Source organism: Schistocerca americana, chromosome X, assembly GCF_021461395.2.
Source record: "Schistocerca americana isolate TAMUIC-IGC-003095 chromosome X, iqSchAmer2.1, whole genome shotgun sequence".
Lineage (NCBI taxonomy): Eukaryota > Metazoa > Arthropoda > Insecta > Orthoptera > Acrididae > Schistocerca > Schistocerca americana.
The window spans coordinates 796,509,481-796,523,614 of NC_060130.1; the positions used below are offsets into that span (position 1 = coordinate 796,509,481).

At 46.5% G+C, this 14,134-nt stretch overlaps 1 protein-coding gene across 1 annotated transcript in view; it reads right to left on the reverse strand.

The window, feature by feature from the left end:
• Nucleotides 1-14,134, reverse strand: part of LOC124555065 (SET and MYND domain-containing protein 4-like) — a 201,540-nt gene that overhangs the window by 80,835 nt on the left and 106,571 nt on the right. The window contains exon 5 of the mRNA XM_047128851.1: nucleotides 12,182-12,306. Within this exon, the coding sequence (XP_046984807.1) occupies nucleotides 12,182-12,306 (125 nt within the window). The remainder of the gene's footprint in view (nucleotides 1-12,181; nucleotides 12,307-14,134) is intronic.

A 14,134-nucleotide genomic window follows, 5' to 3' on the forward strand; every position in this document is an offset into this window, starting at 1 on the left:
AAAGTGTGCTCTGTGTGTGGACGAACTCTTCGAATTCGAAACTCGACTAGAGCAAGCTGTTTCTCACGCACCGATATAGTTACGCTACACACCGCCATATTACACTCAAATTCGGAGCCAGCCGCGCGGAGTGGGCATGCGGTTTGAGGCGCCATGTCACAGACTGCGCGGCCCCTCCCGCCGGAGGTTCGAGTCCTCCCTCGGGCATGAGTGTGTGTGTTGTTCTTACTATAAGTTAGTTTAAGTAGTGTGTAAGTCTAGGGACCAATGACATCAGCAGTTTGGTCCCTTTAAAAAAATAAATAAATAAAATCGGAGCCCTCTAGCAGCAGAGAGCTGCAAATATGTAGATATGAAGAATAGAGATGTAGAACGTTAATAACGTTTATCTTATTTAAAAAATTAAAGAGTTTTCACATAAAAGTTCGGAGGCATTACTTTTCAGCACGCTCTTATATTGGCCGTTGTTTGGGGGACCTACAATGTCGTGTCACGTTATGATGATCTCCTAAATGTGATGCCCATATCGTCTTGGCATACGAGTGTGGATCAAGATCTGGTGATTCTCCCCACGACGGTCAGTGTTATGCAACACTCGCAGAGAAACTTCTGAAAGTACCTCATGCTAAGCAACATCTTACAGAAGCTCTGTTAACAGGATTAAGAAGTGGTTCGCTTCGTGAGCTTTCCGACTGCGGTGTTTCCGACCCTTTTAGGGTCCCGCAGGTATCGTGGGACTTCCGAACAAGGAGTTTGGTACTGTAGGTTTTCCGACCAGAGCCTCGCTCCGGAGCAGATGTACTGTTACTATCACTCAGACAAGCCCTCGCCAACAGCCTTCGTTTCCGTAAAGTTTCGTGCGCCTAAGCTGTGAGTAATGGAAATTATAACAAGAACGAAAGGGAAGCCGCGTCTTCTCAGGGACGGTCATCGCTTCCGGAGGCATAGAAAATGTGATGCGTAAACGAACTGGTTGGGCGTGAATTCCGAACGGAATAGCTGCTGATGCCGTTTAAAAATTGCGAATGGGAGAATCATGGCTGAACATTCTTACCCACCTGATGAAGCAAATATGCAGATTAAGGCACGAATGCATAACTACGGTAGAAGAGTCCGCAATATACAGTGCCTGTTTCCCACATTTTTAAAGAAGAATTTTAACTTTTGAAAGATGAAAATTAATTGTTTAGATTTAGCCGCAAATATCCCAGATGATGAGAAGTCATAGACCTCACCGTGTAAACCAAGGAGGGTTCAATGGTTCAAAATGGTTCAAATGGCTCTGAGTACTATGGGACTCAACATCTGGGGTCGTCAATCCCCTAGACTTAGAACTAATTAAACCTATCTAACCTAAGGACATCACACACATTCATGCCCAAGGCAGGATTCGAACCTGGCGACCGTAGCAGGAGCGCGGTTCCGGATTGAAGCGCCTAGAGTAACTCGGCTAAAATGGTCGGCAAATCAAGGAGGGAAGCTACTGGGACGCCCCAGATTCCTAGCACTAGTTCGGAGATTCAACGGAGCAATGACGTTTTGAAATTAATTGCAGGTTATAGTTTCCTGAAAATAGATGATAAGTCTGTTACCGACAAAAGCATCCTGATATTTTGTTGGGAAGAAGCAGAGAAAATCAAGTCAAAATACATATGGAAGACTTTTTTTCTGTACTGAAAAATGAGATGCCTGCATGGTCACCGAAAACTGCAGTGCTAGACTTTGAAATGGCTACAGTTAAAGCTATGACAGTCATGTTCCACGGAACATCACTTTCCGATTGCAATTTCCATTTCAACCGAGGTCTGTGGAAGAGAATACAGTAATTGGGACTACCGCAGGAGTACAGAGACAGAGAAGAAGTTCGATTTTTTGCCTCATGTGTGGTGCAGTGGCACATCTTTCACCAAACAGTGTTGATGCAGAGTGGGTTGTAATAATGGAGGAAATGTTTAGTGGGGCGAAGGTCATGAAATTCGCAGACTATACAGCTCAATCAGTGGGCAAGAAATCCTAGTATGACAATTGAAATGTGGAACGTATTTAATCAGCGGCACAGGATCACTGATACATCGAAGGTTGGCAAAGGAAACTAAACTCCTCAATAAATCAAAAACATCTGAACGAATACTTTGTGATAAATAAGCTGGAGGAGGAAACAGTAAATGCTAAATTTTAAATTAAGAAGGTTCCATTGGCCTGCCTCTTCGAAAAAGAAGAAAAAATAAAAGATCTTGACAAAATGTTAAAAAGCGTTATCCACAGTGTACCACTAAATTGCTATCCCAGAATCGAAACCGGTTGAAGGTTGCCCATCTAACGGCTTCCAGGGGCAACAAAAATTTGATTTTCCATATTTCCCGTAATTGATGATCAAATTTAAAAATTCAAAAGGTTGTCATAATCTACTCAATACGAGGTACACTCCTGGAAATTGAAATAAGAACACCGTGAATTCATTGTCCCAGGAAGGGGAAACTTTATTGACACATTCCTGGGGTCAGATACATCACATGATCACACTGACAGAACCACAGGCACATAGACACAGGCAACAGAGCATGCACAATGTCTGCACTAGTACAGTGTATATCCACCTTTCGCAGCAATGCAGGCTGCTATTCTCCCATGGAGACGATCGTAGAGATGCTGGATGTAGTCCTGTGGAACGGCTTGCCATGCCATTTCCACCTGGCGCCTCAGTTGGACCAGCGTTCGTGCTGGACGTGCAGACCACGTGAGACGACGCTTCATCCAGTCCCAAACATGCTCAATGGGGGACAGATCCGGAGATCTTGCTGGCCAGGGTAGTTGACTTACACCTTCTAGAGCACGTTGGGTGGCACGGGATACATGCGGACGTGCATTGTCCTGTTGGAACAGCAAGTTCCCTTGCCGGTCTAGGAATGGTAGAACGATGGGTTCGATGACGGTTTGGATGTACCGTGCACTATTCAGTGTCCCCTCGACGATCACCAGTGGTGTACGGCCAGTGTAGGAGATCGCTCCCCACACCATGATGCCGGGTATTGGCCCTGTGTGCCTCGGTCGTATGCAGTCCTGATTGTGGCGCTCACCTGCACGGCGCCAAACACGCATACGACCATCATTGGCACCAAGGCAGAAGCGACTCTCATCGCTGAAGACGACACGTCTCCATTCGTCCCTCCATTCACACCTGTCGCGACACCGCTGGAGGCGGGCTGCACGATGTTGGGGCGTGAGCGAAAGACGGCCTAACGGTGTGCGGGACCGTAGCCCAGCTTCATGGAGACGGTTGCGAATGGTCCTCGCCGATACCCCAGGAGCAACAATGTCCCTAATTTGCTGGGAAGTGGCGGTGCGGTCCCCTACGGCACTGCGTAGGATCCTACGGTCTTGGCGTGCATCCGTGCGTCGCTGCGGTCCGGTCCCAGGTCGACGGGCACGTGCACCTTCCGCCGACCATTGGCGACAACATCGATGTACTGTGGAGACCTCACGCCCCACGTGTTGAGCAATTCGGCGGTACGTCCACCCGGCCTCCCGCATGCCCACTATACGCCCTCGCTCAAAGTCCGTCAACTGCACATACGGTTCACGTCCACGCTGTCGCGGCATGCTACCAGTGTTAAAGACTGCGATGGAGCTCCGTATGCCACGGCAAACTGGCTGACACTGATGGCGGCGGTGCACAAATGCTGCGCAGCTAGCGCCATTCGACGGCCAACACCGCGGTTCCTGGTGTGTCCGCTGTGCCGTGCGTGTGATCATTGCTTGTACAGCCCTCTCGCAGTGTCCGGAGCAAGTATGGTGGGTCTGACACACCGGTGTCAATGTGTTCTTTTTTCCATTTCCAGGAGTGTATAATCTTATGTTAAAAGTTCAACACAGTAACACAAGTGTGTGAAGTCTTATGGGACTTAACTGCTAAGGTCATCAGTCCCTAAGCTTACACACTACTTAAGCTAAATTATCCTAAGGACAAACACACACACTTATGCCCGAGGGAGGACTCGAATCTCCGCCTGGATCAGCCGCTTAGTCCACGACTGCAGCGCCTTAGTAACACAAGTACTACAGTTAGAAACTGTGTGTTTGTCTAGTGGTAGCGTAACTGACGGTGCGCAAATACCAGGACTACATTCACCCAGCATTTGAGAATGAGAACACTTAGAGATTTCCAACAAATTTAACACATAATTTCGAACCTTTACGAAACTTCTTCTCGCTGTCACACCCCACAAAATGTTAAAAGGAAGAAAGTTTATCGCTTATTATATTTTCGTTATTTATGCAGTCAGTCTTCACTAACAGGCATGACGTTTTAATTTATTACACCTTTACTAACGATTCTATTCGCAACACAGATTCCAGGCAGTATCCGCAAATACTACTGAGTGTACCTGCAAAATTTTATCATTGTACGACACATAGTTCAGGGGCTATGGCGTCATAAACATTGAGGTACGTGAAAAACTAGTATTTGCTTGAAATGGAGCGCAAATTACCGAGACTATATTCATCCAGTATTTCATATTAAGAGCACTTAGCAACTTCCAACAAACTTGAATCTTAGTTTCAAACCTTTACACCAGTGTAGTGAAGCGGTCCAAGAAATTCGAGGATGGTTGTTTGTGCTGAAAGAACACTTGGCACTCGTATCACCTATCTTGGTATGCTGCAACTGTAGCTTATACCGAGCGAGGTGGCGCAGTGGTTAGCACACTGGCCTCGCATTCGGGAGGACGACGGTTCAATCCCGTCTCCAGCCATCCTGATTTAGGTTTTCCGTGATTTCCCTAAATCGCTTCAGGCAAATGCCGGGATGGTTCCTTTCAAAGGGCACGGCCGATTTCCTTCCCCATCCTTCCCTAACCCGAGCTAGCGCTCCGTCTCTAATGACCTCGTTGTCGACGGGACGTTAAACAACACTAACCTAACCTAACTGTAGCTTACGCCACAGCTTCAAACTGAAAGCAGGTTTTCAAAAATGGTCAAATGTGTGTGAAATCTTATGGGACTTAACTGCTAAGGTCATCAGTCCCTAAGCTTACACACTACTTAAGCTAAATTATCCTAAGGACAAACACACACACTTATGCCCGAGGGAGGACTCGAACCTCCGCCGGGACCTGCCGCACAGTCCACGACTGCAGCGCCTTAGACCGGCAGGTTTTCATCCTGCAACAATATGGCGCCCCTCCACATTTCCATAATTGTGTACGCGATTAACTGGACCCACGCGCGTTAGCACGCCGGTCTGTGATTCGGTGAGAGCGCCGGCCCCGGATCAAATTCACCCGGAGGATTAACGACGAGGGTTCATGTGCTGTTCAGCTTGGATGAAGTTTTTTAATTGGTTTGGTTTCCCACACCTAACTAGGAGAATACCGGACTGGTACCTACGTTCCGCGTCAGTTGCGCGATTCGCAAACGTTTCGGAGTCTCACACTTTCACATGGGATCACACCAGACGCAGACAGATGGGGGGCACAAATTCCATTTCAGGGGAGACGGGATGGCGGCCACCCGCTACCACTAATATTGCCAAAACCAGATTAACAAAGCGACCCTGAGAAGACACGGGAGAAGGCCAGGAAAAAACAGGAAGTGTAAGAAACTACCTGAATGAGACGTTGCAACGTAGCTGGATAAGTCGTGTTGCGTCGTTGACCTGGCACCACTTGAGTAGCAGCCGTGGTCTCTGGACTTAACACATTGCGAATTTTCTTGTAGGGTTACACCAAGGATAGCGTTATGTGCCACCTCATCCATATACAGGATGGTCCACTGATCGTGACCGGGCCAAATATCTCACGAAATAAGCGTCAAACGAAAAAAATACAAAGAACGAAACTTGTCTAGCTTGAAGGGGGAAACCAGATGGCGCTATGGTTGGCCTGCTAGATGGCGCTGCCATAGGTCAAACGGATATCAACAGCGTTTCTTAAAATAGGAATCCCCATTTTTATTACACATTCGTGTAGTACGTAAAGAAATATGAATGTTTTAGTTGGACCACTTTTTTCGCTTTGTGATAGGTGGCGCTGTAATAGTCACAAACGTATAAGTATCACGTAGCATTCTACCAGTGCGGACGGTATTTGCTTCGTGATACATTACCCATGTTAAAATGGACCGTTTACCAATTGCAGAAAAGGTCAATATCGCGTTTATGTATGGCTATAGTGATCAAAATGCCCAACGGGTGTGTGCTATGTATGCTGCTCGGCATCCTGGACGACATCATCCAAGTGTCCGGACCGTTCGCCAGATAGTTACGTTATTTAAGGAAACAGGAAGTGTTCAGCCACATGCGAAACAGCAACCACGACCTGCAACAAATGATGATGCCCAAGTAGGTGTTTTAGCTGCTGTCGCGGCCAATCCGCACATCAATAGCAGACAAATTGCGCGAGAATCGGGAATCTCAAAGACGTCGGTGTTGAGAATGCTACATCAACATCGATTGCACCTGTACCATATTTCTATGCACCAGGAATTGCATGGCGACGACTTTGAACGTCGTGTACAGTTCTGCCACTGGGCACAAGAGAAATTACAGATGACAGATTTTCTGCACGCGTTCTATTTAGCGACGAAGCGTCATTCACCAACAGCGGTAACGTAAACCGGCATAATATGCACTATTGGGCAACGGAAAATCCACGATGGCTGTGATACGTGGAACATCAGCCGACTTTAGCGGGTTAATGTATGGTGCTGCATTATAGGAGGAAGGATAAAATGGTTCAAATGGCTCTGAGCACTATGGGACTCAACTGCTGAGGTCATTAGTCCCCTAAAACTTAGAACTAGTTAAACCTAACTAACCTAAGGACATCACAAACATCCATGCCCGAGGCAGGATTCGAACCTGCGACCGTAGCGGTTTGCGGTTCCAGACTGCAGCGCCTTTAACCGCACGGCCACTCCGGCCGGCGGAGGAAGGATAATTGGCCCCCATTTTATCGATGGCAGTCTAAATGGTGCAATGTATGCTGATTTCCTACGTAATGTTCTACCGATGTTACTACAAGATGTTTCACTGCATGACAGAATGGCGATGTACTTCCAACATGATGGATGTCCGACACATAGCTCACATGCGGTCGAAGCGGTATTGAGTAGCATATTTCATGACAGGTGGATTGGTCGTCGAAGCACTATACCATGGCCCGCACGTTCACCGGATCTGACGTCCCCGGATTTCTTTCTGTGGGGAAAGTTGAAGGATATTTGCCATCGTGATCCACCGGCAACGCCTGACAACATGCGTCAGCACATTGTCAATGCATGTGCGAACATTACGGAAGGCGAACTACTCGCTGTTGAGAGGAATATCGTTACACGCATTGCCAAATGCATTGAGGTTGACGGACATCATTTTGAGCATTTATTGCATTAATGTGGTATTTACAGGTAATCACGCTGTAACAGCATGCGTTCTCGGAAATAATAAGTTCAAAAAGGAACATGTATCTCATTGGAACAACCGAAATAAAATGTTCAAATATACCTATGTTCTGTATTTTCATTTAAAAAAGCTACCTGTTACCAACTGTTCGTCTGAAATTGTGAGCCATGTGTTAGTGATTATTACAGCGCCATCTATCACAAAGCGAAAAAAGTGGTCCAACTAAATCGTTCATCTTTCTTTACGTACTACACGAATATGTAATAAAGAATGGGGGTTCCTATTTTAAAAAACGCAGTTGATATCTGTTTGACCTATGGCAGCGCCATCTAGCAGGCCAATCATAGCGCCATCTGGTTTTCCCCTTCAAGCTAGGCAAGTTTCGTTCTTTGTAGTTTTTTCGTTTGACGCTTATTTCGTGAGATATTTGGCCCTGTCATGATCAATGGACTACCCTGTATATACAAGGGCTCTTCGGAAAGTAAGGTCCGATCGGGGGCGAAATGGAGACCACAGTGAAAATCCGATAAAGCTTTGTACAGATATGTTGGTCAGTGTCTCTAGTATGCCCGTCGATCGCGTCACTTCGCTCTTTTCAGTTCTGAGCGCACAGTGAGCACATAAAGATGCTGAGCTAAACAGTGTCTCCCGCGAAGTATGAGGGCCAAGTGAGAGATTTCGCCTGATGTCATGCTGCCCACATAACGGAACTGTCATGCGGTTTCTTCTTCATGATAATTCTCGGCCGCACTCTGCAGGAGCAATGGAGATGCTCCTGCAGCGTTTTCGATGGGAAGTGTTTGATCACCCACAATACACCCCATAATTGGATACACCTGAGTTTCTTCTCTGCTCACATGAACCGCTGGCTCTGAAGACAACTTTTTGGCACAGTCAACGAGCTGTAGACAGGCATAGAGAATTGGCGGAAAGCACAAGCGGGTGCCTTCTATGACGAGGGTACTGGCAAGGTGGTACAACGCTGGGGCAAATGTGTAAGTTGGAGCGGCGACTGTTTAGAGAAGTAGCTCGAAGGTGTACGTAACTGTAGCAAATAAAACATTTTTTATTCTCACAGTGGTTTGCATTTCGCGACCTATCAGACCTTACTTCCAGATGAGTTCTCTTTTTTTTCCACCGGGTACAAACTCCAGGGATCGATCGCTGATATGATAAGCAACAAAAAAGGTCTATTGAACTCATGTACAGAAATGAATGGTTTTCAGCTAGGGACCATTTATTTCATCACGCATTGTTACAGTGACTGCAGTATAATATGCGCTCTACCATGCAGCCACAGTCACAGTATGTGCTGAGAATGGTTTCCATATGATTCTACGTATGCGTGTCCGCGCTGTAGCATGTTCTATCTCACACATTCACATTGTTCAGGCTGCATCTGAACAGTGTCAAAGGCAGCATGGTTCAAATGGCTCTGAACAGTATGGGACTTAAAATCTGTGGTCATCTGTCCCCTAGAACTTAGAACTACTTAAACCGAACTAACCTAAGGACATCACATACATCCATGCCCGAGGCAGGATTCAAACCTGCGAAAAGGCAGCATGAATACGGTGCTCCAGTGTCTCCACATCTGGAAGGGTCTCTGCGTACACGATACTTTTGAGATGGCCCCATAACCAGAAATCGCACTGGTTGAGATCCGGTGAACCAGCAGGCCGTGCAACTGGATCTGTCGGTTAGGGAAGGCACGATTGAGATGCGCCCAGACGTTAACAGCGAAGTGGACTGGATCAGCCACATAAACCTTCATATCACCAATGGCACTTCTTTCAGCAGGAAGCAAAGTCATCTGCAAGAAACACAAATTGTTCCGGCCTGTTAGGCGAGGTGGAAGGAAGACTAGTCCCAAAATACGGTCGCCAATTATTCCGGTCCACACATTCCGGCTGCACCGATGCTGATGAATCGCTGTCACCATACTGTGGGGATTCTGCATACTATCCCACAGGCTGACTGTTGTGAAAGATGAAGATACCACACTGTGTAAAGGTGGCTTCATCTGTGGATAGGATGGATGACACAAATCGTGGTTGCCTGGCGAAGAAACCAGTGACAAAATTGCTCCCGACGTGGAAAGCCTGTCGCTAGTAAGCCCTGCACACGCTGTAATCGATAAGGGAGTAACAATTATCGTGGAGAATATTCTACACGGTCGTCTGGCTTTCCCTGTACTATCGGGTCAACTACCTGGTACTGACACGGTAGTCGCCTTCCACAGTGTTATCACATTTTCGCCGCGCGGGGTAGCCGCGATGTCTCAGGCGCTTTGCCACGGCTCGCTCTCTAAGGCGCCTTGCCACGTTACGCGCGGCCTCCCCCGTCGGAGGTTCGAGTCCTCCCTCGGGCATGGGTATGTGTGTTTGTCCTTAGGATAATTTAGGTTAAGTAGTGTGTAAGCTTAGGGACTGATGACCTTAGCAGTTAAGTCCCATAAGATTTGACACACATTTTTGAATGTCCTTAATGATTTCCTGCTTCCTGAAATGACCCTGTTTCAGACAAACGGGTCCGCAGCTCGTGGTCGTGCGGTAGCGTTGTCACTTCCCGCGCCCGGGTTCCCGGATTCGATTCCCGGCGGGGTCAGGGATTTTCTCTGCCTCGTGATGACTGGGTGTTGTGTGATGTCCTTAGGTTAGTTAGGTTTAAGTAGTTCTACGTTCTAGGGGACTGATGACCATAGATGTTAAGTCCCATACTGCTCAGAGCCATTTGAACAATTTTCAGACAAACGGCGAAGCACTGTTGCAAACATCGAACGCTGTCATTGTTGTCGGCAGGGATAGGTCTCCTGGTACAACCCTGCTCCCCACCACCCGTTGCCATTTGCCTTTTCGTAAGTAAACACCATGTCGGCAAGCTCTCGATTCGAATAAGGAACCATTGTGTACTACGCTGTATCACATCTACAAGGTGAGTCAGCAAGGGAAGTGAATCGGACAGACATTACCAATTATTATGGTAGGAGAGGGCGCTACGGCATGATGTATGAGGAACAGTACCACCCATCTAGGAGGAAACTACGCGTACTGTAAATAAGGCTCCATGGTACAGCTCGTATTAGACCGCAGTATATACAGGGTGGTCCATTGATCGTGACCGGGCCAAATATCTCACGAAATAAGTGACAAACGAAAAAGCTAAAAAGAACGAAACTTGTCTAGCTTGAAGGGGGAAATCAGATGGCGCTATGGTTGGCCTGCTAGATGGTGCTGCCATGGGTCAAACGGATATCAATTGTGTTTTTTTTAAATAGGAACCCCCATTCTTTATTACATATTCGTGTAGTACGTAAAGAAATATGAATGTTTTAGTTGAGATATTTGGCCCGGTCACGATTAATGGACCACCCTGTATAGTATCTAAGTTATCTTGTATCTTCTACAGTCACTCAACAATGACACCTTCCCGCACACCACAGCACCATCAGTAAACAACCACAAGGGGGAAGGTGCGGGAAGGTGGTGTTGTTGAGTGACTGCAGGAGGATACAAGATGTCTTAGACATTCTTTCCAGTTGGTGTGATGAATTACAGCTAGCTCTAAATGTAGAAAGATGTAAGTTAATGCGGATGAATAGGAAAAACAAACCTGTAATGTTCGGATGCAGCATTACTACTGTCCTGCTTGACATAGTCACGTCGTTTAAATATCTGGGCATAACGTTGCAAAGCGATTTGAAATGAAACCAGCATGTGAAGATTATGGCAGGAAAGGTGAATGGTCGACTTTGTTTCATTGGGAGAATTTTGGAAAAGTGTGATTCATCTATAAAGGAGACGGCATATAAGGCACTAGTCCGACCTGTTCTTTAATACTGCTCGAGTGTTCGGGATCCGCACCAGGTCGGATTAAAGGAAGATATCGAAGCAGCTCAGAGGCGGGCTGCTAGATTTGTTACCGGTAGGTTCGAACAACAAGCATCACGGAGATGCTTAGAGAACTCAAAGGGGAATCCCTCGTTGGGAGGTGACGTTCATTTCGAGGAACACTATTGAGAAAATTTAGTGAACGTGTATTTGAAGTTGACCACAGAACGATTCTATTGCCGTCAACATATATTTCGCTCAAGGACCACGAAGATAAGATATGAGAAACTAGGGGTCATACGGAGCCATATAGATAGTCCTTTTTCCCTCGCTCTGTTTGAGAGTGGAAACAATGGAAATGATCGTATGGCGTCAGTGGCATGGAGTTCCCACGCGGTAAGTTCGGCCGCCAAATGCAAGTCTTATTGAGTGCGACGCCACATTGGGTGACTTGCGCGTCGACAATGGGGATGAAACGATGAGGAGGACAGCACAACACACAGTCCCTGAGGGGAGAAAATCTCCCACCCCAGCCGGGAATCGTATCTGGGTCCCCGTGCGTGGCATTCTAACGCGCTGTCCGTTCAACTAATGGGGCGGACTTGCGAGTGGAACAAGAACGGAAATGACTAGTAGCAATAAAGTGTACCCTCCGCCACGCACCACACGGTGGCTTGCGGAGTATGTAGATGTAGCTGTCGAACCACAGAACCTTCAAAACTTATTGCAGCAGCTGTTCTTACCGTCACTCTTGATATGCTGGATCGGGTATGGGCAGATCTGGACTACCAATCAGATGTGTGCCCTGTGACGAATAGTCGACACATAGAACATAAAAAAATTAAAAAATTCTACCATTTCTTGGCCATTTGTCTGTGTCTATTTTTGAAATGTTTCGTAGAATTTATGATTACTTCATTTTGGCGTTCTGTTGTAGTGAAAGAACGCTCACCTGTTGGCATGTGGGGCAGGGCAGCACGCGGGCTCGCAGAGGCGTTGCGCAGTGTGTGCAGTGGTCGGCCAGCGCCTCGGCCGTCAGGGACCACGCGAACGCCTCCTCCACCAGCAGCACACTGCCTGCCAAACAACAGCCGCACATTCAGAAACAATACTTCTGTCTGGTTGCTATGTTAAATTACAAATCTTGTACGTGTACTGCAGCCACGATTCTCACAATGCCAACTTTCGACAAGACAGCAATCGACCGTACGTTATCTACTTCATGTTTTAATCCTACACTGAAAAGCCAAAGAAACTGGTAATCCTGCCTAATATTGTGTAGGGCCCCCGCGAGCACGCAGAATTGCCGCAACACAAAGTGGCATGGGCTCGACTAGTGTCCAAAGTAGTGCTGGAGGGAACTGACACGATGAATCCTGCAGGGCTGTCCATAAACGAATAAGAGTACATGGGGGTGGAGAGCTCTTCTGAACAGCACGTTGCAAGGCATCCCAGATATGCTCAATAGTGTTCATTTCTGAGGAATTTTGTGGCCAGCGGAAGTGTTGAAACTCAGAAGACTGTCCCTGGAGCCATCATGTAGCAAGTCTGGACGTGTGGGGTGTCGCATTGTCCTGCTGTCCAAGTCCGTCGTAATGCACAGTGGACATGAATGGATGCAGGTGATTAGACAGGAAGCTTACGTACGTGTCACCTGTGAGAGTCATACCTAGACGTATGAGGGGTCTCATATTGCTCCAACTGCACACACCCCACACCATTACAGAGCCTCCAGCAGCTTGAATAGTCCCCTGCTGACATGCAGGGTCCGTGGATTCACGAAGTTGTCTCCATACCTGTACACATCCATCCGCTCGATACAATTTGAAACTAGACTCGCCCGACCAGGCAACTTGTTTCCAGTCATTAAGAGTCCAATGTCGGTGTTGACGTAAAGCTTTGTGTCTTGTAGTCTTCAAGGGTACACGAGTGGACATTCGGTTCCATATCGATGATGTTTCGTTGAATGGTTCGCACTCTGACAGTTGTTGATGGCCCAGAATTGAAATCTGTAGCAATTTGCGGAAGGGTTGCACTTCTGTCACGTTGTACGATTCTCTTCAGACGTCGTTGGTCCCGTTCTTGTAGGATCTTTTTCAGCCTCTACGATGTCGGAGATTTGATGTTTTACCGGATTATTGATATTCACGGTACAATCGTGAAATAGTCATACGGGAAAATTCCCAGTTCATCGCTGCCTCGGAGATGCTGTGTCCCATTGTAGGGAAGCAGCCTACTCACGCTGTAGTAAATTCACATGAGTCTTTCCATTGGGTGCCAGCCAGTCTACTGTAACTAGCTCTGACGTTATAAATGTTGCGCAGTACTTTAAAAATCAAGCAAATAACCTAAAACATTTCTAGGATGTCAGGAGTAATATTAAAACAACATGTGTTGAATATCAGTTCGATAACTTTAGCCATTTTCGAAATTTTGACGTTTTTCTGTAAAAATCATTGGCGCAACAGAAAAGAGCTAGAAAATTAAAAATTTATAATTAGGTTCATCTTTCATAATAATTTAATAAAAACAGTACTTTGGGTTTCACAAATTAAAATTTTAGTGGAAATTCATGGTTTTCGGGTTTTTGTCTTAAGACTTAAGGAAGCAAGATAGATTAAGTAGGCTAATAAATAAGACTAGGATGTTTATATTTAAGTAGAATGGAGATCCGCTATCGCCATAACGATGTGAGAAGTTTCATTTGAATACCTATAAAAATATAGCGATAGCGTATCTCCAAAAGGCCACTGCGTACAGTGTAATTAAATTGATTCTCTCGCCCAAAATATTTAACTTAGCCACGTCAAAATTTTATTATCAATACGTACCCGCGTGATGAATGCACGTTTAAATTAAGAGCTTCATCGGCCATCAGCAAGAGAAGCTATGATTTATTCAATGA